Source organism: Theropithecus gelada, chromosome 8, assembly GCF_003255815.1.
Source record: "Theropithecus gelada isolate Dixy chromosome 8, Tgel_1.0, whole genome shotgun sequence".
Lineage (NCBI taxonomy): Eukaryota > Metazoa > Chordata > Mammalia > Primates > Cercopithecidae > Theropithecus > Theropithecus gelada.
Genome location: NC_037676.1, coordinates 27,608,876 through 27,631,947, shown reverse-complemented (window position 1 = coordinate 27,631,947; position 23,072 = coordinate 27,608,876). Strand labels below are relative to the sequence as shown.

Sequence of the window (23,072 nt, the reverse complement as noted above, 5' to 3'; positions counted from 1 at the left end):
GGGGGGATGGGAAAGAATGTCATTTCTCTGATCCAGTACCCTCAGTACTAGACAGATTGCTGTGTCTAAGTTCTTGACAAGTATTATTGGCTGTAGAATGCTGGCACCAGTGGCAGGGGTACCAGAAATTTTAGGTTTATTATCTTCTGAGGATAAATTCAGTCCCCTCACCCCTGCCCCCTCCCAGGGGCAAGTCAGTAGAAAATTCAAGGATCTTACACTTCAACCAGGAATCCAATTCATATACATAACATGAAAACTAAACTATTTTAAATGTCACATACCTTACAAATAAATACAAAAAGTTACAATAATGATTGAGTATGTCAATACAGCTTATATGTGGAGTAAATGACTGGTCTAAGTGTGTCGAGGTTCACTGGGACATGTCTCTTCGACAGAAGGATTTAACTGGGTTTTAAGTATAAGGTTTTAACTAGTAAGATAAGGATATACAAATATATTAAGTGGGTAGGGTAGCAAATACCAAGAAACAAAGACTGAAAATATACAGCAGGAGGAAAGGTAATTTATTTGAATGCAATGTAGAAAATATCTTCTGGAATAAGAAAATAAGACATGGAAAAGGGAGGAAAGGAAATGTCAGCAAACCCATTACAAAGCACGGGGACTAAAATTTGGCATATGGCACAATTTGAACTAAGGTATAGTAACCTCTTAAATGACTTGATGAAAAGTTCGATAAAAATTATTCTAAGAGTGCTGTGCACCATGGAATAGAGTAGGGAAGTGGCAGGAAGGTCAGTATTACTTCTGCAGTCATCTTAACAAGAAGTAATGAGGATGGCAATTACGGACAATAAAGGAAGAGAATAATCTAAGCAATGTTATGGCGTGAAAGAATCAGCAGATCACTGACAAATCAGATGAGAGGAGAAGGGAAAAAAGAACAAAAAGAAAAGTACTAAAGGGAGATTTAAAGCCTTTAATTCTAGGAACTTCAAGACCAGCGGTAATTTTAACAAGAGAGAAAAGAATGATGGAAGAAAGACTTGTATAGAAAGAATTTTAAGGGGAAATATTATATCTAATGCAGCTAAGAGCTACAAAAGGAAAACTGAGAAGAAAATAAATAATGCACAAAGACAAAATAAATTAGCCAGAAAGAGATTATTTACAACAAATGAGAATTCTAAAGATTAAGGAGGGTAGTAAGTATTACCTTGGAAAAAGAAGAACAGGACAACTAATAATAAGATAAGGTGTAACAACCACTACTCTAAGCACTTAGCAAATGATGCCTCATATACTCACAAGAATCCTATTAGTAAATGAATAAATACTATTATTTATCTATGCCCAGTTTACAGATGAGACACATAGAGGTTTACACAAAATTACAGGGTTAAGTAGTGGAGATCAGATTTGCACCTAGACAATACAGCTCCAAAGTTCATGTTTTCAACCAGCTCAATATCCTAAGAGTAATTAAGACTCCAAAAAGAATGACAGACCTTAAAAAAAAAAAGGTGAGAAATTTAATTCGTGAGGGCAAAGGTTCAAGAGATGGCTGATATTCCAAAGTATATAAGTTAAAAAACAAACAAACAAACAAAAAACTTGCTTACTAGATCCAGAAAATTAGAATAAAGGAGGACTTAATGACGAAAGGTGGGAATAAAAAAAGACTGTCTTCTTAAGAGTTCATATATAAAAATATAGAGTTTAAGAAAATGAGCTGCCGGGCACGGTGGCTCACGCCTGTAATCCCAGCACTTTGGGAGGCCGAGGCGGGCACAGATCACAAGGTCAGGAGATCGAGACCACGGTGAAACCCCATCTCTACTAAAAATACAAAAAATTAGCCGGGCGCGGTGGCGGGCGCCTGTAGTCCCAGCTACTCAGGAGGCTGAGGCAGGAGAATGGCGTGAACCCGGGAGGCAGAGTTTGCAGTGAGCCGAGATCGCGCCACTGCACTCCAGCCTGGGCGACAGAGTGAGACTCCATCTCAAAAGAAAAAAAAAAAAGGAAAATGAGCTGATGCCATAACCATAAAAACTAGATGTTTAGGGCATAATACTATTAAGTACGACATCTAGAAAAATAATCATAATTACCCAAAATATAGCCCATGTCACGATTTACTGACATAAGCAATCAGAGAGGATGGACATAGTGTTTAATATGAGGCAGGCACATATCAGGAAAGAAACACTCCCAATTATAAACAGATATTTGAGACTTCCACAGAACAAAGCACATAATAGGTTCTAAGTAGGTATTATGCTGTCTATGCACTTTCCAAGTATTCTGAGGACTCTACCAATTAGAATTACCTGATATACTTATGAAGGATATATATTCCTAGGCCCATCTCAGATTTTAGGAATCTGGGGGTAGGGCTCAGGAAACAACTTTTTTTTTTTTGAGACGGAGTCTTGCTCTGTAGCCCAGGCTGGAGTGCAGTGGCGCAATTTCGGCTCACTGCAACCTCGTCTCCCAGGTCCCAGTTCAAGCAATTTTCCTGCCTCAGCCTCCTGAGTAGCTGGGATCACAGGCGTGCGCCACCATGCCCAGCTAATTTTTTTGTATTTTTAGTAGAGATGGGGTTTCACCATGTTGGCCAAGCTGGTCTTGAACTCCTGATCTCATTATCTGCCCCACTCAGCCTCCCAAAGCACTGGGATTACAGGCATGAGCCACCGCGCCCAGCCAGAAACTAAAATATTAATACTTTTTCCAGGCAATTCTTCACCACAAAAGTTGAGATCACTGTTTCCTTCTGTTGTAGCCTAAGTGCTTAGAACTCTGTGACTCCCCATCTATTTATCTCCTGTGGATCTGCAATGTGACTCCAATCTTCTAGGTTCCTTAGTTGCCTACCCTTGACTTGTACTTATTTCTAAAAATCTTGGCCCTGATTTGGTAATATAATAAAGACTTAGCTTTGGAAATTTTAGCTCTGAAGTCCATATAAACTCCAATACTGACATAGGAATAAAAAGGTCCAGTTCCTTTCCCTGAACTCATGGAGCTTTTGTTAAATATCACATATGCTGTTGACTGGACATTGGATTGACCCAATATGTCAATTCTCTTGTTGCCAGATCTGCAGAGAACAAGATGCTCACTGCTACAGACTCAACTATTTGAATTCCTGCTTATTGCCTCTAAAGTAAGAAGGCACAAATTGTCTTGTTAGGGATGAATGACATTTGCTAAGAGAATAGCTGTCACTATATAGATAGAGGGTACCTATGAGAATGTTCCAGTTCCTAGAATAGTGATGAAATGAGTTCTCCTAAGATGTCTCTAGATCTTAACGATGGGACAAAAGAATGTCTGCTTGATATGAGTAAGAGCTTCTTTATTCAATAAGGGATAGTCTTTGATAGCAACAATGAGGATCCTGATACATGGCTTCTAGATGCTTTCATGCTTAGTAGGTCAGTGATCCAAATTGTAGAGAGAGTACATTCATGTATCCAGGGCTACCTCTCATTCTCCTTCCTTAATCCTACCTAGTTCTTACAGTCCTACTTTGTCATCTTTCTAGTTTGCCTGAAGTGACTAGAATAAAAAGCCAATATTAAATTATAGGAGTCTTTTTGCTATTTCCAGCAAACTGTTTGATCCTTGCAGAAAAGGATTAAATCCAACTTACCTTTGCATCCCACAAAGTACCTCATCATGCACTGCTAGACTTGACATGTTTAACTGAGTGCCTTGTTCAACCCCAACAAGAAAACCCTCCTCATATAAAGCATCTAAAAGCTTAAGCCTCATACAAAAGGTGCTTTCCACCCTACCCACCAAGGTCATGGGATAAGGACAGGCATTTAAGTCACGGTGGTCATGCAATGCATTCCAATTTCTCTCTTCCCAACTGAACTAAAAGAAACATACTGTCACCACCAACAGGTAAACTTTAGTTGAAAGAACAGTTCAAGTCAATACCATGGCAATCAAATCCACTTTCCAGTCAGAACTTTGGAGAAGCAGAGACTATGAAAAACCAGGGCAAGACAAACAGAACTGGAAGGAAGACATGAGAAAGGGAGATGAAGCAGACATGGAAGGAGATGCTGAGACAAGAAACCATTTAACACCAGAGAGCTTGAGAGACTAGCTTCTCAGATTCCTAACAGTTCTCCCATTCACACAAGGTCTAGTCACTCTTCTTCAACCCAAAACAGCTGAATCCCTACAACAGCCTGTCCTTGAAGCCAAATGATCCCTAATTAAAGCATTATTTTTTAGAAGGTACACCAAGACAAATAAAAAGCTAGAAACATAAATCCAAGGAGGAAAAAATAATTCTACCAGGAAAAAACTGAAATCACAGGTAGCCAAAAAGCTTTATAAATATGAATCTTATTTATCAGGAAGTGCCATCAATATTTATATTGATGTATTCCTACTAATGAAACAAATGAAACTTTAATTGGTCTTTTTTTCAATAGAAATTATCACAGTATTGACATATGGAAAACTGTCTCAAACCCAGAGAAGACAAAAATCAGGTGATCTACCTTTGTGAATACATTTGAAAATATTTTGTTAGCCTGTTCAAAGCAGACTTCTGTTGTTGTCTATAATAATCGATAGTATATTGGATTAACAGCCTCATCTTTTTAAGACAGGCTTTATAATCATATGGCTGATTAAGGGGCAGTAAAGTATAACCAACCGTGTAACTATCCTTTAACTTGTACCTAACAAAAATAGTAACTATAACCTCCCTTTTTATTCTGTAAAGATCTTTTTTCTGAAAATATCTTTGAATTAACTTTCTTTAAATCTAGTTCCCTTGCAATAAGTACAAAATAAAACTATGACATATGCTGACAATCAATCTGACAAGTTTGCATTAACACTGTCAAAACCAAACTAATGTCAAAATAGCTATAATTTTGGTTATCTAACACAGATTCTAACATATCGTCTCTAGCAAGAAACATATCATGTAAGCCTTGAATTCATTAAAATTTAAATCTTTTTCTTTTTTTTTTTTTTTTTTTTTTGAGACAGAGTCTTGCTCTGTCGCCCAGGCTGGAGTGCAGTGGCACGAACTGGGCTCACTGCAACCTCCACCTCCCGGGTTCAAGTGATTCTCCTGCCTCAGCCTCCTGAGTAGCTGGGAGTACAGGTGCACACCACCACACCCAGCTATATTTTTGTATTTTTAGTAGAGACAGGGTTTCACCATGTTGGTCAGACTGGTCTCAACTCCTGACCTCATGATCCGCCCAACTCGGCCTCCCAAAGTGCTGGGATTACAGGCCTGAGCCACCAAACCCAGCCTCATTTAAATCTTACACATTTGTGGACAATTTCAAAGTTATCGTTAACTTTTACCAGAAAATTTTAATGGGTCCTAATATTATAATTCCTCATTTAAAAAAAAAAAAAAAAAACTAGCCAACCTGGCGCAGTGGCTCACACCTGTAATCCCAGCACTTTGGGAGGCCTAGGCGGGCGGATCACCTGAGACAGAAGTTCGAGACCAGCCTGAGCAACATGGAGAAACCCCGTCTCTACTAAAAATACAATACTGGGCATGGTGGTGCAGGATCCCAGCTACTCAGGAAGGCTGAGGCAGAAGAATCGCTTGAACCTAGGTGGCAGAGATTGCGGTGAGCTGAGATCACACCATTTCACTCCAGCCTAGGCAACAAAGAGCGAAACTCCATCTCAAAAAAACAAAACAAAACAAAACAAAAACAAACTAGCCAATATTTAGATTCTTATAACAAAAAAAATTGGTATGCTTGCAATGTCAGTTCATCTAAAAAATAAACTTTTAAAAGAAAGTTTAATTGGAATTTTTCATAAAAACTTTCAGGATGTGCCAATGCAATACTTAACGACAGAGATACATTCTGAGAAATGCACCATTAGGCAATTTCATTGTTGTGTGAACACCATAGAGGGTACTTACACAAGCCTAAGTGGTGGAGCCTATTGCTCCTAGGCTGCAAACCTGTACAGCATTTACTGTATTAAACACTGTAGGCAACTGTAACACACTGGAAAGTATCTGTGTTTCTAAACCTTGGAAAAAGTACAATTAAAATATGATATAATCTTATGGGACCACTGTCATATATTCAGTCCGTTTTTGACTGAAACATCATTATGTACTATATGACTGTATTACATAAGGCAAAAGAACGAAATTACTGATCCAATAATTGGTGTCTTTCTCCTTAGCTATATTGACAAAACAACAGAACTTATGAAGAAGAGGAGAATCATTCAACCTTTGCAGTAACAGTTCTGTACCTTGATTTTGGTGGTTGTTATGCAATCTACACACCTGTGATAAAATGGCATAGAACTATACACACACATTGTACGGACGTCAATTTCCTGGTTTTAATATTGTATTAAAGTTATGTAGGATGTAACCAATAGGGGAAACTGGGTAAAACGTACAGTGCCCTCTCTACTATTTTTGCAGCTTCCTGTAAACTATAATATGCCAAAAGCATCCTAAGGACTTGCCAGCACTTCAAGGGCTCACAATAATCCTATGAAGTAGCTACTATTTTTATCCCCAGTCTATTGATGGGGAAGCTGAGGTACAGATATTTTAAATGATTTGCCCAAGGTCACATAGCTAGTAACTGGCAAAGTCAGGATTTGGACACAGGTGCTATGACTCTAAATTTTTGATTTCTGTGAAAGTCTGAGGAGCCACTAAAGGATCACAGGCAAAGTATGGCTGACAATCAAATTCACGTTTTATTTTGGCAAGATACTCCAAGTAGGAGTTTAGCATGACTAATGAAAAAAACTTAAAACAAGATTAGTTAAGATACTGATGCAATAAACCAGAAATGATGAAGGCGTGAAATAAGAGAACATTAATAGAAAGAAATGTATACAAAACATGAAACCAACTTGACTTCACGACTGGATGAAGAGAGAGAACTTAATCCAATTTCAAGGCTTGAGTGACTATACCCAAGCCAAGACTTTCATGTTTTAACAATACTATTACATTATCAAAATCTTTTTTTTTTTTTTTTTTTTTGAGACTGAGTCTCGCTCTGTCGCCCAGGCTGGAGTGCAGTGGCGCAATCTCAGCTCACTACAACCTCCACCTCCCAGGTTCAAGCGATTTTCCTGCCTCAGCCTCCTGAGTAGCTGGGATTACAGGCATGCACCACCACACCCAGCTAATTTTTGTCTTTTCAGTAGAGACAAGGTTTTGCCATGTTTGCCAGGCTGGTCTCGAATTCCTGACCTCAGGTGATCCGCCCGCCTTGGCCTCCCAAAGTGCTGGGATGACAGGTGTGAGCCACCATGCCCAGCCTAAATTATCAAAATCTTAAATCAGTTCAGTCTTAAGTCATCCCTGTTTCAGCAGTAACCACAGCATTTCACTTTCTTGCTATAAAAATTGTGACTAGATACAAATTAAAGTTACTGCCACTTGGCAACTCCACACTATTTAATATGTATACAGTAATGAGGCTACTAATATTTTCAATACACCACATGTGGACCATCTCTGGACATAAGATAAACAAAGAAGCAGCCAGAGAGTATATTCAGCATGTGGAATTTAGTAAACATTTTTTATCACAATCCACACTCTAAGAAAAACCTAGTGCCCTTTGACTGAATTAGAATCATTTTACCACTTAACAGGAAGGAGTCTAGTGCCACCCATTTTAAGGGCGAAAAAGTTAAAATAATTGATCACTTCAAAGCTAAAATCAGACTATTGTTACCTTTTTTTTTTGTAAATCTTAAAAAAAAAACACTATAGCCTAAGAAGCTGTCAAATATTGCATTAAGATTATAATAGCCACTGGAAAAACTTAATGTAACTTCAACCTTATTATCACTATGAGGGTAAAAACCATGCTAAAGCCAGGGCCCTTCCAGGAGCTAAATGCTCTTGGAAAGTGTCCAAAACAATGTTATAGTAAATTTCCAACTTGTTTCATCTAAGGTCAAGGAAAACAAATTATCTAAAGCACTGGATTATATTTGAATACACTGCAACTAAAAGTTTTACATCAAATAATCCCATGGAAAAATCTTTACTCTGTACCTATCATGGGCCCTAAATTCAGTAAGGGCAATGTGGCGGAATAGCTGCACCTAGGAATCCATGCTACGTGTTACTTAGTAGTATTTTGAGAAAACTTTCAATATCGATAGCTTCCATTTTGAGAGAACTATATTTTAACAAAATCTGTGAAAATAATGGCTTGGAATGACACTGAAAATCTCCTTAGCTTCTATAATGTGGACAACATGTGCTGGTTACTCTTTGGTTTCTAGCTTCACTCAAAGTTCAAGGTCTCCTGCTATTTGTGGCTCAGATTCTTTCTTATGGGAGGCATGTCTGATAGATATATACCAATTTCATAAATAAACAAACATAAAGGTATTTTATGTGTGAGTGCATGTGTGGGTGTACATATATAACACTCTAGACAAGCCATGCTTTTCACTCACAACAGTATTTTAATAAATTACAGTTCTACTAAAGTGAGAAGTAAAAGCCAACCGTTAACAGAAAAATCTAGCCAAAGAATAGCAAAGTGAGCTACAAAATTAATTCCAGAAGCCAAAGAACTAAATAATGCAGGTTCACAAAACAAACGAAACCAACACATTTTCAATGAGCACTATTCGGTTTATCTATAAATGTTCATGTATTTAAAAAGTTGAGTAGTACGTCAACTTTCACTTATGACAACATTCTACATAAATACCTAATTCCCAAGAGAAATAATTCAGGTTTAAAGAGCTGTATACAAAAATAAGAGAAGAGCTACAATGAAAAGAACAGAAGCAAATTACATGGTAGCTGCCTGAAACACTAAATGTGGGATGTACTGAATACAGTGTACAGGAGACTCAAAATGCACATATTAAGCCTAAATATTCCCAATGTATTCAATATCTATGAAACAAACAATAGAATTTCAATCAACACTTGCCACAAAAATTGCCATAAGCTGGTTGCTTCTATTTTTTAAATGATGTAACAATGACAGATTTGTTGCCACATATTTTGTAACTTACCAACACTGAGCTATTAAGTTTCTATTAGCAATGTTTTAACTGAGGATTTGGGCTAGAAGACTGAAATCTGTTCGTACAGCAGTGAAAACGAAGCCTCACTAAAGGCATTCAACTTCCAGCTAAAGGCTCCTTTCCTTGATGCATATTTGTGATCATAAATAGTGTTCACTAAATGCAGTACACTAAACTAGCAACAGATTAGTTAAAAGTAGCTTAGATTTTCAACTTCCCATAATACAAGCAACATCTTTAGAAGCAATCACATTAAAATAAAAGTGTCTTTCACAGTTACGCGATGAAATTTTAAGCTGGACAAGCACCAATGCCCTGGTTTTCTACTTTATTCGTAAACCATATGACTCCCACATGCTGAGAACGTTTTATGCTTTAACCTGCAGTAAAGGCTTTACATCATTTTAATGCCCAGTACTTAAAATGCAACGGAATCACCCCCAATGAATGCTAGGAATATATTTGGTTTACACGTGATGATTTTGATCCCACTAGTAGTCAGAAAAAGTTTAATGAACGCTTTTCCCAGTAAATAACTTTGTACTTTCATGGACAAAACAAAAAGAAATTTTGAGGTAAGGGTGGATGGAAGAGAAAATACTCATGCTTTTCCAATTCAAAATATTAACAAACATGTAGGTTTTTTACTTCTAAAATAACTATTAAACATTTTTAAAAACCTCCATGACTATAATAATATGCTTCAGAAAAATAAAACAAAACACTCCGTTAAGTAGTTATGGAGGATTTTTCTCCAGCTTTTGCAAAGTAGTGTTTCAAGTTAAGACACAAGCTTAAAACAAATGATTCTGAAAATCCTGGTCTATCACAAACTAATGGCTTAGTTTGGAATCAACATATTGTATATTCTACATCTGAAGACTTAGAAACCACAGTTTTTTTCTATTCAGGTCAATTGAAGTATACATGCTACCTCATTCTTTCAGTCCCCCTTATTTGTGTGAATGATCAATAGCAAAAATTTCAAATAAATGGTTAGAGGACATACCATAAAATTATACACTATCAATGTGGTTTTCAGTTATCATAGAATCTAAAGGTCCCTTACTGATGACAGGTGGCAGATTCAAGAATTGATAAGTTTGGGGAATATATTCAACTCTCAACAGTTGAAATAGAAATTATGCCAATTTCTTTATTTTAAAAATCCGTTACACTAAAAAAATTGTCACATAAGAATTATTGAAGAACTTAATAAGTACAAAATATGTGATCTTAAATTCTTCTAGTGTGTTATTAAATATTAAAAACTGTGAGAAATATGTTGCAATCCTTTTCTTTTTAACTCTAATTGAAATTTGAAAAAAATTTAGAATTCAAATTTCCCAACTTTGACTTAGAAACATAATTCAACTAGATCAAGCAACTTAATTGTACAATTTTAAAATAAGTTTAATGCAAAGCACTGCAATCCTGATGTGATAATTACCTGCAGCATAAATGCAAAATAATAAATGCATTTAATTATGCATTTTATGGTAAAACCACAAAAAGCACAACCATATTAGCACAAAATAAATAAAAAGACACAGGCGGTATTATGTCCATCAGAACGAGAAATGTCGTACTAAGCCAAGAAAGAAAGGAAGGACTTAAGGAAGGAAGGAGGGAGGATAGGAAGGAAGGAAGAGGGAAGGAAGGAAGAGGGAAGCCAGAGGTTTCTATACCTGCAGGATCCCAGAGAAATGAGCTAGTCACATCACTCTACCCTATATGATACATGGGTGATTTTTTTTAAGCTTCAGTGTAAATAAAAGCAGTAATCACTTTATACCATTCAACTTTACACAGTGTTATCTTTAATGCCAACTGCATTCTTCCCTTTACTCACCCAATGCTTCTTCACTGTTCCATTCCACCAGCTTTCAGGCAAATGCAAGACAGAACAGGGTGGAGTAGAAGAAAAATACAAGCAGCGCCTTTCCGCGCACCCCCTCTCCCGCAAATAATTTCCAACAGTTCTTCCTACTACGAAAATAAGTCGCCCTATCTCAAGATACACAGCAGACATTCCGTCTCTTTAGTAGACATACACAGACGCGTACACAATCCAGCACTCCCGACCCCCACCCCAGGCCCCCCCGAATCTTCAGCAATTATTCATCTAATTCACACGAAGACAAGATACCTCTACCTACTGTTTCGGGGTGAAGGTGGGTGGAGGACGCCTTTCAAAGTAGCCCCAATAGTGTAACCAAAACACGGTTCCGGAATAAAATATTAAGAAACACTTTTCCTTTCCCACCTATCTACCGACTTGAGGATGCAAAAAACCCATCTCCACATCACACCATCTCTACAGTTCTCGTGGCTGGAGTTTGGGGTGGAGATTCGTCCAGGGGAGGGGGCGGAGGCGAGTGGGGAGTGTGAGCGGGCGACGGGACACGAGCGAGTTGCTGAGCCCGGCTGCCCCGCACCACGTCGCCAGCCCAAATGCCCAGCACCAGGACCTCACGCCCGCCCCTCAGCCCAGGCCCAGAGCGAGCGAGGACTCGCGCTGTCTAACTTCTCATCTACAGACACCGCTCCAAAACAAGCAGAGCACACAAGTACACGTCACACAGTTTAAACACACTTCCACACCCCAAACAAACCAACACACCTGCAAATCACCTCACAGTTTCTCGAACTCCACACCAGAGACCCCACCTCCAGGATTCAAACCTTCCGCTCCTAGTAGAGGAAACCAGAAGAGTTGGGGGGTAGTCGACGCCTTTCCAGGACCGGCCCCCAAGAACTGCCCCACCCCACAGCCCGCGTCTGGATCACCCACTCGGAAGCCCCCTGCTTCCTCCCTCCTCTCAATCCGGCCGCTAACGAGACCCATCCCCAGCGTCCGCTCACTTCCTCCCCAAAACCCCTCCAAAAAAAATTGTTTTAAATGAAGAGAAAGAAGTGAGAAAAGAGACTTGAGGTTGTCCGGCTTCAAAACCGCTCGACTCACCTCAGAATCCTCGCTGAGTTCTCTCCGCCCGGCAGAGCCCCCTCCCCAACGTCCCAGTACGAAGGGCTGAGGTAGGGAGGAGGGAAAGCGGGAGGGGGAGGGGTGTCTTCCGCGTGGGGCGCCCGTCGGGAGGGGACTGGGGAGGGGTTGAGGCCGGCGCAGGAAGAGGAGAAGGGGGAGGGGAGGCCCCTATCTCCCAGTCTCCCCCTGAAAAAACTCCCTTGTCTCAATCACATCAGACTGACTGTCTTTGTCTGGCTGACAACCGCCATATTGATATCAACAGCCCCGCTCCCACCTGCTGCCGCCCGGCGTCCCTGGGAGTTGTAGTTCCTGCCTCCCCCGAGTAAAAGCGCGGAGCCCGGCGCCTAGAGGCCCAAGAGAACTACAACTCCCGGCAAGCCCCGTGCCCATCCGCCTTCCCTTTGGGAGGAGGGGAAAGGGGACCCGGAGCCGTCGGGACTACACATCCCAGAACACCATGGGCTCCAGGCGCGTAATGGGGACATGATATCATGCTGGGGTGGAGAGGGAGGATGCATTGGCGGCGGGGATGAATTTGAGCTGACGGAAGGAGGCGTCCGCAGAGGAAAGGGAGGAAAAGGAAAGGCGACCACAGTTCCCATGGTGCCTGGAGGGGAGACTACATTTCCTATGATTCCCCTGGAAGGGACGTGAGAATGAAAGACTGCAAGTCCCGCGATGCTCTGGGCTGGCAGGTGGCGGAGATTGCACCGGAAGACGCTTCCTGCGTTTGAGGAGTTCAGTGACTGCTATTGAACCACCAAAAGTCCATTATGAAACTGGTGAGTGTTCGCTCCTAGGTCAGAGGGCAAAGTTGATGCTATATCCTTTTGGACCTTTTTTTTTCCTACTTTGGGCAGGGAATCGTCACACAGGAGGGGTAGCAATTAAGTAGCTGGAAAGTGGAGTGGGCTAAAGAAAGCTGCTTTTTGTTGTTAAGAAGGCTTGAATTCCCTCTCCCGCCCCCCATCCCTCCCAGGAGGTCTTCTTTCACTCGTTGGTGGGTCTTTTTGTTCAGACAAGACGTTGACTCTGTCACAGTCCTTCCCCTATGAACTCTGTGGGCTCTGTTAACCAGGTTTGGACGTCCTGGCTCCCACGTTAGGGTTATAATAGGCTGTTAACAACCCCTTTCCATTCGACTGGCGCTTGAGTAGCCTGTCTCCCTACTGTTGTTGAGACTTTGGCTAGATTTAAGCAGACAGTAAAAAAACATTCGGCAGAACGTAATCACTTATTAAATATCCTGTTGTATAGACTCCTCACTGCCCTTGGAATTCAGGACGAGGTCAGAGTGTGGAGAAGTTGAGTCTTAAACCCTAACTGGGATTTAGATGGGGAGAGAAGTGTTATATGGTATTCCATTCTAAGACTGTAGGGACTGCATGAGCCAAGTCTGGATGAAGTGTGCCGGTATACCTGAAGTCTTAACATCACACAACTCAAGCACCTGGCTCATGGAGACTTCTCAAACCTTTGATTTGAGCCATTTGACTCATTGTGCATACAGGTCTGACTAGTTTATTCCAACTCGATTCAATTAGTAATAACATAGTGTAGAAAGGCAGGTGTGAAACTCTCTTTGTCAACCTTTTAAAATCCATATTCGTGCAGCCAATTTACTGTCAAGCTTTACTTGAGGCAGGAGAATCGCTTGAACCCGGGAGGCGGAGGTTGCAGTAAGCCGACATCGCGCCACTGCACGCCAGCCTGGCGACAGAGCGAAACTCTGTCTCAAAAAAAAAAAGTTTATTTTACCATTTATATAATTATCTGAATATGCTTTTCCAAACCACACAACCCACCTACCCTCATCTTGATAATCATTGTGCTACAGGCATATACTCTGCAAAGCCAGCTGTTTTCTGCGTAGTCAAAGTGTTAAAAGTGGATTCAATTCTGAAATTGTCTCCATGTAAAGATGTTTATATAAGAGGAAGGATGCGGGTCACTAAACCTTGAGAATAGCAATTTACCCCGGGTCAATGTGCTATACATTTAAGAATGCAGAATTAAAAGTCATAGCAGTTGCCCTACAGAAGCGTGCAACCTAAGAAGAAGATTAAAAGTAAACCAAAGTTATTATTTATTTATTTATTTAAAGACAGGGTCTGGCTCTGTGGGGCCCAGACTGGAGTGCAGTGGCGCGATCTCAGCTCACTGCAACCTCCACCTTTTGGGCTTAAGCGATTCCTCTCGTCTCGGTCTCCACATGTAGCTGGCAATACAGGCACGCACCACCACACCCTGCTAATTTTTTTGTAGAGATGGGATTTCACCATGTTGCCCAGGCTGGTCTCAAACTCCTAGGTTCAAGGTATCTGCCCACCTCGGCCTCCCAAAGTGCTGGGATTACAGGCATGAGCCACCGTGCCTGGTCCGAAATTACAATTCACTGTGTTTATGGTAAAATAGAGGCGTGTTCAGGGTTTTGGGAATTGAGAGAAGATTGGGGAGGTCAGGGACAGCTTTGTCGAAAGGTGACTGACTCTTGAACTGATAAGAAGGATAAGTAAGCCAGGACCTTCCATGAAAGAAGTCAGCTTATAGGAGCAGAAGACCTTGGTAACTTATTGGCTAAAGCACAGACACTGTGTTCTCAATAAAGAACAAATTATACTTGGTGTGTTCAGTTTAAGAACGCAGGGAAGTGTGAAATAGTTTTTCCCATAACAACTCATTAGTGAGGGTATCAAAAAGCCAGAGTTTACTTTACGTATACTTTAGTTTGCTCATAAAATCCTTCTGCTTAATTTATTTAGAAATAGGAAACCAGGGAATAGGAAAAAGTAAAAAAGTGGAAAATTATTTTTTCCATTAAGAACCAAAGATGCCTCAGAGGAAAAGGAAGTCTTCTACTGATACTCATACTCTCTCTTTACTTTGCAACTATGTATTACATACTAAAACTTATTTGGTAGTTGATAGATACATATAATTGAGAATTTCCATCAACATACCAAAAGCATTGTTGCTCAGTAAGTTAGATTGATGCGTCATGCCTCCCAAATGGTGGTAATAAGTCCTCCCATGGCCTAAAAGTTTTAATTTTGTGTACTGCTTCAGGAATATGTGATAGGCTGTGTTTTAAGTTTATAATTATGAAACAAAAATACATAATTTTGTTTAGCATTTTCTCATTTTTGAGATTGACTTTCCAGAGTACCCTTCCCACATACAATCTATGACCACCTCTTATTGATTCTACTTCCTAAATGAAACTTTCTTAAATAGATTCTGTTTCTCTCCAGTCCAACTAGAATACTGTCTTTGTAGTGGGCTCTTTTTGCTTGGAATTCAACAAGACCCCTTATCTGGTCTCCCTGTATTCAGTCTTAACCCTCTCAAATTCATTCTTTCCTCTGCATCCAGAAGTTGTTTTAATTGCAGAGTTCCATGAAACCCTCTCAGTATCTTCCTTTGCCCTTAGGATAACTTCCTACACTTAACTTGGTTGAATGTGTTCCATTGCCGGCCTCACTCTTTTTTGCCTGGCTAATTTCTTCATATATTTCAGATCTCTGTCTAAATAACACTTCGTCAGGGCCTCCTTGAATTAAATACCCCTGTCATATGTTTGATGGCATACTTCCTATATGTAGCACTATTAATTATTGGACTGTGTCTGTCCTCTCCCATGTAGACTCTGTGTAAATAATTAGTAAATAATTTCTGAAGGTTTATCAAGGTTTATCATATTATCAATGAATACCCTTGAGAAAAGATTAAAGAATGAAATTAAAGAGATTACAATAAGCAGTAACAATTGAAGTGAAAAAGGAATAATCGCTACCTTTTATAAAGCAATTATTGTATGCCAGGCAATGTGCTAAGTATTTGCTGTATAGTCTCCCATTTAATCCTTTGATTCAGATGACAGTATTCCCATTTTACAGACAGAACAATGTGAGCTTCAGGGAGGTGAAGTAAGTGGCTTAAAGTTAGCACGGATTACAAATGATAGAGTCAAGATCTAAACCCAGGTTTCCCTGTTATTTAGTGAGGGTAGGAACTCTAGCACCCTGCATCATGCCTAGGTTATCTCTTTAAAAAAGGAAGGTAGAGTGCATACCCAAAATGTATTCAAGGCTATTTTTAAAAATTAGCTTTAAATGCAAGTGTGGTTCAATTAAGATCTTCAGGCCAGGTGCAATGGTTCATGACTGTAATCCTAGCACTTTGGGAAGCGGAGGCAGGCAGATGGCTTGAGATCAGGAGTTCTAGACCAGCCTGAGCAACATGGCAAAACCTATCTTTACAAAAGATACAAAAATTAGCTGAGCGTGGTGACATGTGCCTGTAGTCCCAGCTACCTGGGGAGCTGAGGCAGGAGGATCACTTGCGCCTAGGAGTTCGAGGCTGTAGTGAGCCGTGATGGCACCACTGCATTCCTGCCTGGGTGACAAAATGAGACCCTATCTCAAAAACAAAAAACAAAAACAAAAAAAATTTTTAAGGTTATTGGTTAAAAAAAATTTGTTTTTTAAGTTTGGAAACTTTCTTGATGAGCTAAAGGCCCCCATATCAGAGCATACCAATTTGATTTGGAAGTTAGTCTTTTTTATATTCCAAATTTAGTTCCTGCAATACCATTTATAATTCTCCAACTTTGCACATCACCCTCTTGGTGACTTTTCACACACCCACATGAAAACAATGGATGCCATTTTAACGTAATACTTGGGTATCTCCTTCTTAGATACCAACTCAGAGGATTTCACTGGCCTTCCATATTTATAATATGCAATATTCAGGCAGCTTTATTTAACTGAAGAAAACTCGTTGGCATTTTCAGTTAACCAGAATCATTTTAAAAAGCAGAGGAAAATTAGAAATGTATCTTTTAAATTAGCGCATTTTAGAACATGTTCTGTTATTCATATAGATTGAGCCTAATTGGGTACCCTGATGGCCAGTTCAGCTAAGGATAGAAACTGGAATTCACAAAGGCCCTTACCGAAAGACCATGGAACAAAAAATTCTGAGCACATCGACAGAAATTAAGTTTGAAACATCATGTCCAGCAACCCAGTCATTTAAATAGATGAAGATTCAAGCGAATAAAATAGTCCGAAGCAGTTCAAGAATGCAGCCTGTGTGTTGTACTTCCTACAGATACTACCTGAGATGGAGAGACTCTTCTGGCTTATTCAGTCAACAAAGATTTATTATGCAACCACAGCATATCCTTGGCATTCACAGTTTTAACGCTTTCCATTTTAACCATTACATTTGACCCCTGTGACATGGAATTATTTATAACTTTGCTGAGACACAAATTTGAATGTGACTTTAAGATTAATGATAATCCTTTGGGAGGGGCCTGAGTGCCTCAGAATCCATGGAGCTCTGCAGAAGCCGGCTTGTTAAAAGTCTTAAAGGAAGGTCATTTAAATGCTTGTTATACTAACTAAATTTGATGGAGAAAATTATATTCTGTAGTTGTGTTTACAAATTTTAAAACTTGAGAAAGCCACGAAATACATTCTTCAGTGGTCTATGCTCCTTTGTTCAAAATGCTGTTTCATTTCTACTGGCTTAAACTTTTAACTTGCCATTTCTCCTGGGAAAACAGATGGAGCAAAGAAATGAATTCATGGACTGCTCCCAGTGGAAGACAAGTAAAATACTGAGTGCAATTGTAGATTATGTAGAAGATTGCTTGAAAGGGGCAAATCCTGCCCCAAGGTCAGTTTAAGAAATCATTAGAAAGGGGCGTGGTTAATCCTCACCTTGGATCTGCGAGTGTTGGATTCTTCCTCCAATTTACATGGTTGGAGAATCCTGTTGGCTTGCTAGGTTGTACATGAAAAACAGGAAATCTTGGGCTATAAATTACAAGCCCTCAACGTTTTACCAGTGCCTGATTCAACTATTGCAGTACAATTTGTTAAAATGTCAGCTTGACTTCACTGTCTTTTCTGTTTTTCTTTGCTGGTTGATAAGAGTGCCCTCCTGTGTCTTTAGGATGTAATGTCATTTCAGACTTTTCAAAGGTCATATTTTATCATAACCTCAATAGGTTTTTTCCTTCATGATTTCCTCAAACTCTGAAAAGCTACGTGTGACATAAGGCTAAGTTACATACCTTGCTCAGTAATGCTCTGTGATAAAGATGGGTATTTTACTCTTAGGCATTTCTGAGTCCAAAATTGTTGTTCTGAAGATTAAATCTTTTATACTTAACAAGACAAAAAAATATACCGGGCCAAGCACAGTGGCTCACACCTGTAATCCCAGCACTTCAGGAAGCTGAGGAGGAGGATCACTTGAGCCCAGGAGTTCCAGACCAGCCTGGGCAGCATAGTGAGACCCTGTCTCTACAAAAAAAATTAAGAATTAGCTAGGCCTGGTGTATCATGCCCATAGTCCCAGTTACTCAGTAGGCTAAGGTGAGAGGTTTGCTTGAGCCTGGGGATTTGAGGTTACAATGAGCTGATTGCACCACTGCACTCTAGCGTGAGTGACAGAGCAAGCCCCTGTCTCAAAAAAAAAAAAAAATACACTGATGACAGACTTTTGGTAATAATAGTTGAATTGGAAAAAAAAAAAAAAATTCTGGCTTAGCTATGGTCAATCAGCAAAGCCAGAAGACTATTCTAATACAAGTATTACAGCATTACTGTTGCTATAACCACAACAGCACATTTGTTTTGTGACTGGTTTGCTCTGAGTACTCAGATCCCTCTGGCATTTGCTCTGATGCTCAGCAATATTTAGTTAATAGTTCACAAGGGCCCAGGTTGCAGCATGGCCACCAAGTCATTCCACATGGAAAATACACTCCTGGTTTGCTGAACACCAGCAGAGGTCCAGGCATAAACCAACCCTCAGATCTGCATCATTCATTTATTTACTCAACAAACCTGAACACCTCCTCTGTACCAGGCATTGCTCAAAATACTAAGCATATTGCAGTGAACAAAACAGATTTATCCCCAGCCTATATGGAATGTGAAGCCTCGTGGGTTTACTATCCAATTCAAACAGTATTACATTGAATGTCCTGATTAGAGATACCCTTGGGCACTGGCTGAAATATTTTTGTTACTTGTAATGGTGAAAACTATATTTAATTGTATCCAGTAATATGCTTTCTGAATATTTTAACAGATGAGGCCAAATTGCTCACTAGTTTTCCATTGTACAGGTAGTATATGAGAATGCATTTTCCCCACCCTTGCCAATGATGCTGTTTCTTTACTTTTACTATTTGTGTTCCAAATGTAACTTTCTTCTTTGATCTATCCTCACATGCTCTCAGTCTACTATAGACTTCATCCATGTTTAGTAAAATGTCCCTAGAGTAGTGATTGCAGACGTGGGAAGATGTACCAGAAAGGGGGACACATTTCTTCAGATAAAAATATGGTGCCATAAGAATCTTCAAAAGGAAGCTTGTAAAAGATCTATGGTGTTGCTTTGAAAATGCCAGTGCATAGATGTAGGAATTAAGATGATGGTACTATGGGATCAGACAGATTGGAGAGGCAGCTGGGGAAGTGTGGGTAGATAGCAGAGGAAATCCCCTATCCTCCCCACAAAAGGGAAGGCCAGTGAGAGGAAGCCTGCAGTTGACACATCAGGCAGGACTAAGAAAGGGGTACATGCCAGAAATTTGCAGAGATCATAGGAAAAGGCAAAAGTAGGAACAGCAAGCACAGGAAGGGAAATAGAGAAGACCCTGTAAGAGAAAGGTGCTGGCTTGAAAGTCACAAGTTGCTCAGTGATGATGACTAGTAACTGTGTGGTGGGAACTTTACTGCGAGAAAAACAATGGGTTTAAATGGCTCCTGATTTACCATCAATTTGAAGGAAATGCCTCGAAGATTTAAAATGTTTAAATTTATTGAAAGCACATTTGAATGAACTTTAGCTCTCTCGAAGATAGGTAATCAGACAAATGATGTTCAAGAAAGCTATTCTTTAATAGGTATTGTAAAACTAACACCTTTTTTGGCCTTAGATTAGTTTATTTCTCATCACTCATGTTTATGAAGAGGTGGGGGAGGTGAATAATAAAATGTCTTGTATAATCCATTTCTCAGATTTATGGCTTAATTAGTCTCTTTTTCTAAATACAATATTTCTACATTTTTCTATGCCATTAATATGAAGGCAAGCATAATGAGATGTTCTAGCTTTATAAGTCTTTGTTCCTCTATTTTTTTTCCAGCAGGTGGAAATATGGGTAAAAAGCAGTAGTTTTAATATGTAAATGATATTATTATAGGTACCTTTTTTTACATGGTTTAAACAGCTTTTTTGAGGTGTAATATGTAATGTGTAAAATTCATGCATATAAAACAAAATTCATTGACTTTTAGTAAATTTCAGAGTTGTGCCTTATTCACCATAATCCAGATTTAGCGCATTTCCATCACTCCAAAAAGATCTCCATTACTACCTCCAGGCCTCAGCAACCACGAATCTATTTAATTTCTGTCTCAGTAGATTTGCCCTTTCTCATCATTTTATGTAAATTAACTCATTTGATATGGGGTGTTTTGTGGCTAAGACATCTTCTTTCATTTGGTCTAATGTTTCTGAAGTTCATTGATGTGGTAGCATATATCAATTGTTTCTTTTTTGTTGCTGAATAATACTTTCCTCTATGGGTACTCTGCATTTTGTTTATTCCTGCACTAGATGATGGACATTTGAATTATTTCTGCTTTTTGGCTGTTATGACTGTGTAGACATAAGTTTTCATTTCTAATTTATCCAGGTTTTCACTTCTTTTTCTTATAAGGTTGTACTAGCTAGACCCTCCAGTACAATGTTGAATAGAGGTAATGCAAGCAGGCATCATTGATTTTTTCCTCATCTTAGGAAGAAAATATTCAGTTGTTCACTCCTAAATATGATGTGAACTGTAGGTTTTTCATAGATGCCCTATGTCAGGCTGAGGATATTCCCTTCTATCCAGCTTATTGAGTGTTTTTATCATAAATGGGTCTTAGATTTTGTCAGATGCTTTTCCTTCATCTATCAAGGCGATCATGTGGTTTTTGCCTTTATATTAATATATTACTTTAATTGAATCTTGAATGTTAAGCCAGACTTGCATTCCTGGAATAAATTCCGCTTGATCATGATCTTTTGTATATGTTGCTGGATTTGGTTTGCTCACATTTTGTTAAGTATTTTTGTGTATGTATTCATGAAGGATATTGGTCTGTAGTTCTCTCGTGATATCTTTGTTTGGCTTTGGTATCAGGTAATATTGTTCTCACAGAATGCGTTGGAAAATGTTTCCTCCTCCTCTATCCCTCTATGTTCTGCAAGAGTGTATGAAGAATTAGTATTATTTCCTCTTTAATTTTTTTTTTTTTTTTTTTTTGAGACGAAGTCTCACTCTGTCACCCAGGCCGGAGTGCAGTGGGCAATCTTGCCTCACTGCAACCTCCACCTCCCGGGCTCAGGCGATTCTCCTGCCTCAGCCTCCGGGATAGCTGGTACTACAGGCACCTGCCACCACACCTGGCTAATTTTTTTATTTTTAATAGAGACGGGGTTTTTCCATGTTGGTCAGGCTGGTCTCGAACTCCTGACCTCAAGTTACCTGGCCTCCTTGGGGCCTCCCAAAGTGCTGAGATTACAGGCATAAGCCACCATGCCCAGCCTTTAAATGTTTGATAGAATCTGTTAGTGAAGCCATGTAGGGTGGGCTCTTCTTCGGGGATGGTTTTTAATCAACTAATTCAATTTCTTAACTTCCATAGGTGTTTTCAGATTTTCTATTTGTGCATTACTTCTTTTTAAATTGTGGCAAAATACACACAACTGGGTCAAATTTATCGTTTAACCATTCTTAACTGAACAATTCCGTGGCATTAAGTACTTTCACTTTTTTTTTTTCTTATTTATTTTTTTTGAGACAGAGTCTGGCTGTGTCATCCAAGCCGGAGTGCAGTAGTGCTCTCTCAGCTCACTGCAACCTCCACCTTCTGAGCTCAAGCCATCCCCCCACCTCAGCCTCCCGAGTAGCTGGGACTATAGGCACACGCCACCACACCCTCCAGCCCCTGACAAACCCCATTCCACTTACCATCTGTATGAATTCAACTACTCTAGGTACCTCATATAAGTGGAATCATGCAGTATTGTCCTTTTGTGTCTGGCTTGTTTCATTTAACATAATGATTCATACATTTTTGTAGCATGTATCAGAATGCCCTTTTTTTTTTTTTAAAGGCTAATATTTCATCGTTTGTGTATGCCACAAACAATGTGGTATTATTTTCTTTATCCATTTATCCCTTGATGGACACTTAGGTTGCATCTGCTCTTTGACTATTGGTAGTAATGGGTGTACAAATATCTGTTTAAGTCCTTGCCTTTGATTTTTGGGGTATATACCCAGAAGTGGAATCCCTGGATCAAATCACATGGTAAATCTGTGTTTAACTTTTGGAAGAACTAACATTGTTTTCCATAGTGGCTGCACCTTCACTGTTTTATATTCCCACCAGCAGTCCACAGGGGTTTTGATTTCTCCCCACATTCTTCCCATCTTGTCATTTTCTATTTTTTTTTTTTTAATGATTGGTGTTCTGGTTTTTTCAAATAGTAGCCATTGTAATGGGTGTGAAGTGATATCTAGTGATTTTAATTTGTATGTCCCTAATGATTAGTTATGCTGAGTATTTTTTTTTTTTTGGTATATTTTTAGTTAGGTAATATGTGCACTTTTCTTCTTTTTTTTTTTTTTTTTGAGATGAAGTCTTGCTCTTGTCCCCAGGCCGGAGTGCAGTGGCACAGTCTTGGCTCACTGTAACCTCCTGGGTTCAAGTGATTCTCCTGCGTCAGCCTCCCGAGTAGCTGGCAGTGCCTGCTACCACACCCGGCTAATTTTTGTATTCTTAGTAGAGACGGGGTTTCACCATGTTGGCCAGGCTGGTCTGGAACTCCTGATCTCAGGTGATCCACCCGCCTAGGCCTCCCAAAATGCTGGGATTACAGGCGTGAGCCACCACGACCTGCCTGTGCACATTTTTTTTTTTTTTTTTTTTTTTTTTTAAAGGGGTCCCCCCTTTTTGCCCCGGCGGGGGGGGAA

The 23,072-nt window shown here is 39.6% G+C and overlaps 2 protein-coding genes across 7 annotated transcripts in view; one reads left to right on the top strand and one right to left on the bottom strand.

The window, feature by feature from the left end:
- The window catches only part of HMBOX1 (homeobox containing 1), a 166,996-nt gene extending 154,434 nt beyond the window's left edge, over nucleotides 1–12,562 (bottom strand). The window contains exons 1-2 of one of the 3 annotated variants that reach the window (XM_025393807.1): nucleotides 11,648–11,960; nucleotides 10,877–10,907 (exon numbers count right to left, since the gene is read on the bottom strand). The gene's annotated coding sequence lies outside the window, so the exon portion shown is untranslated. Of the gene's footprint in view, nucleotides 1–10,876; nucleotides 10,908–11,647; nucleotides 11,961–11,989 lie in introns of those variants that run through there. The other 2 variants (XM_025393806.1, XM_025393805.1) reach the window with 2 other exon arrangements.
- Nucleotides 12,494–23,072, top strand: part of INTS9 (integrator complex subunit 9) — a 123,454-nt gene continuing 112,875 nt past the window's right edge. For all 4 annotated transcript variants that reach the window (XM_025393804.1, XM_025393801.1, XM_025393800.1 and 1 more), the window contains exon 1: nucleotides 12,494–12,795. Coding sequence is in view for 3 of the 4 variants with exons in the window: in XM_025393801.1 (XP_025249586.1) it covers nucleotides 12,787–12,795 (9 nt within the window). In the remaining variant the exon portion in view is untranslated. The remainder of the gene's footprint in view (nucleotides 12,796–23,072) is intronic.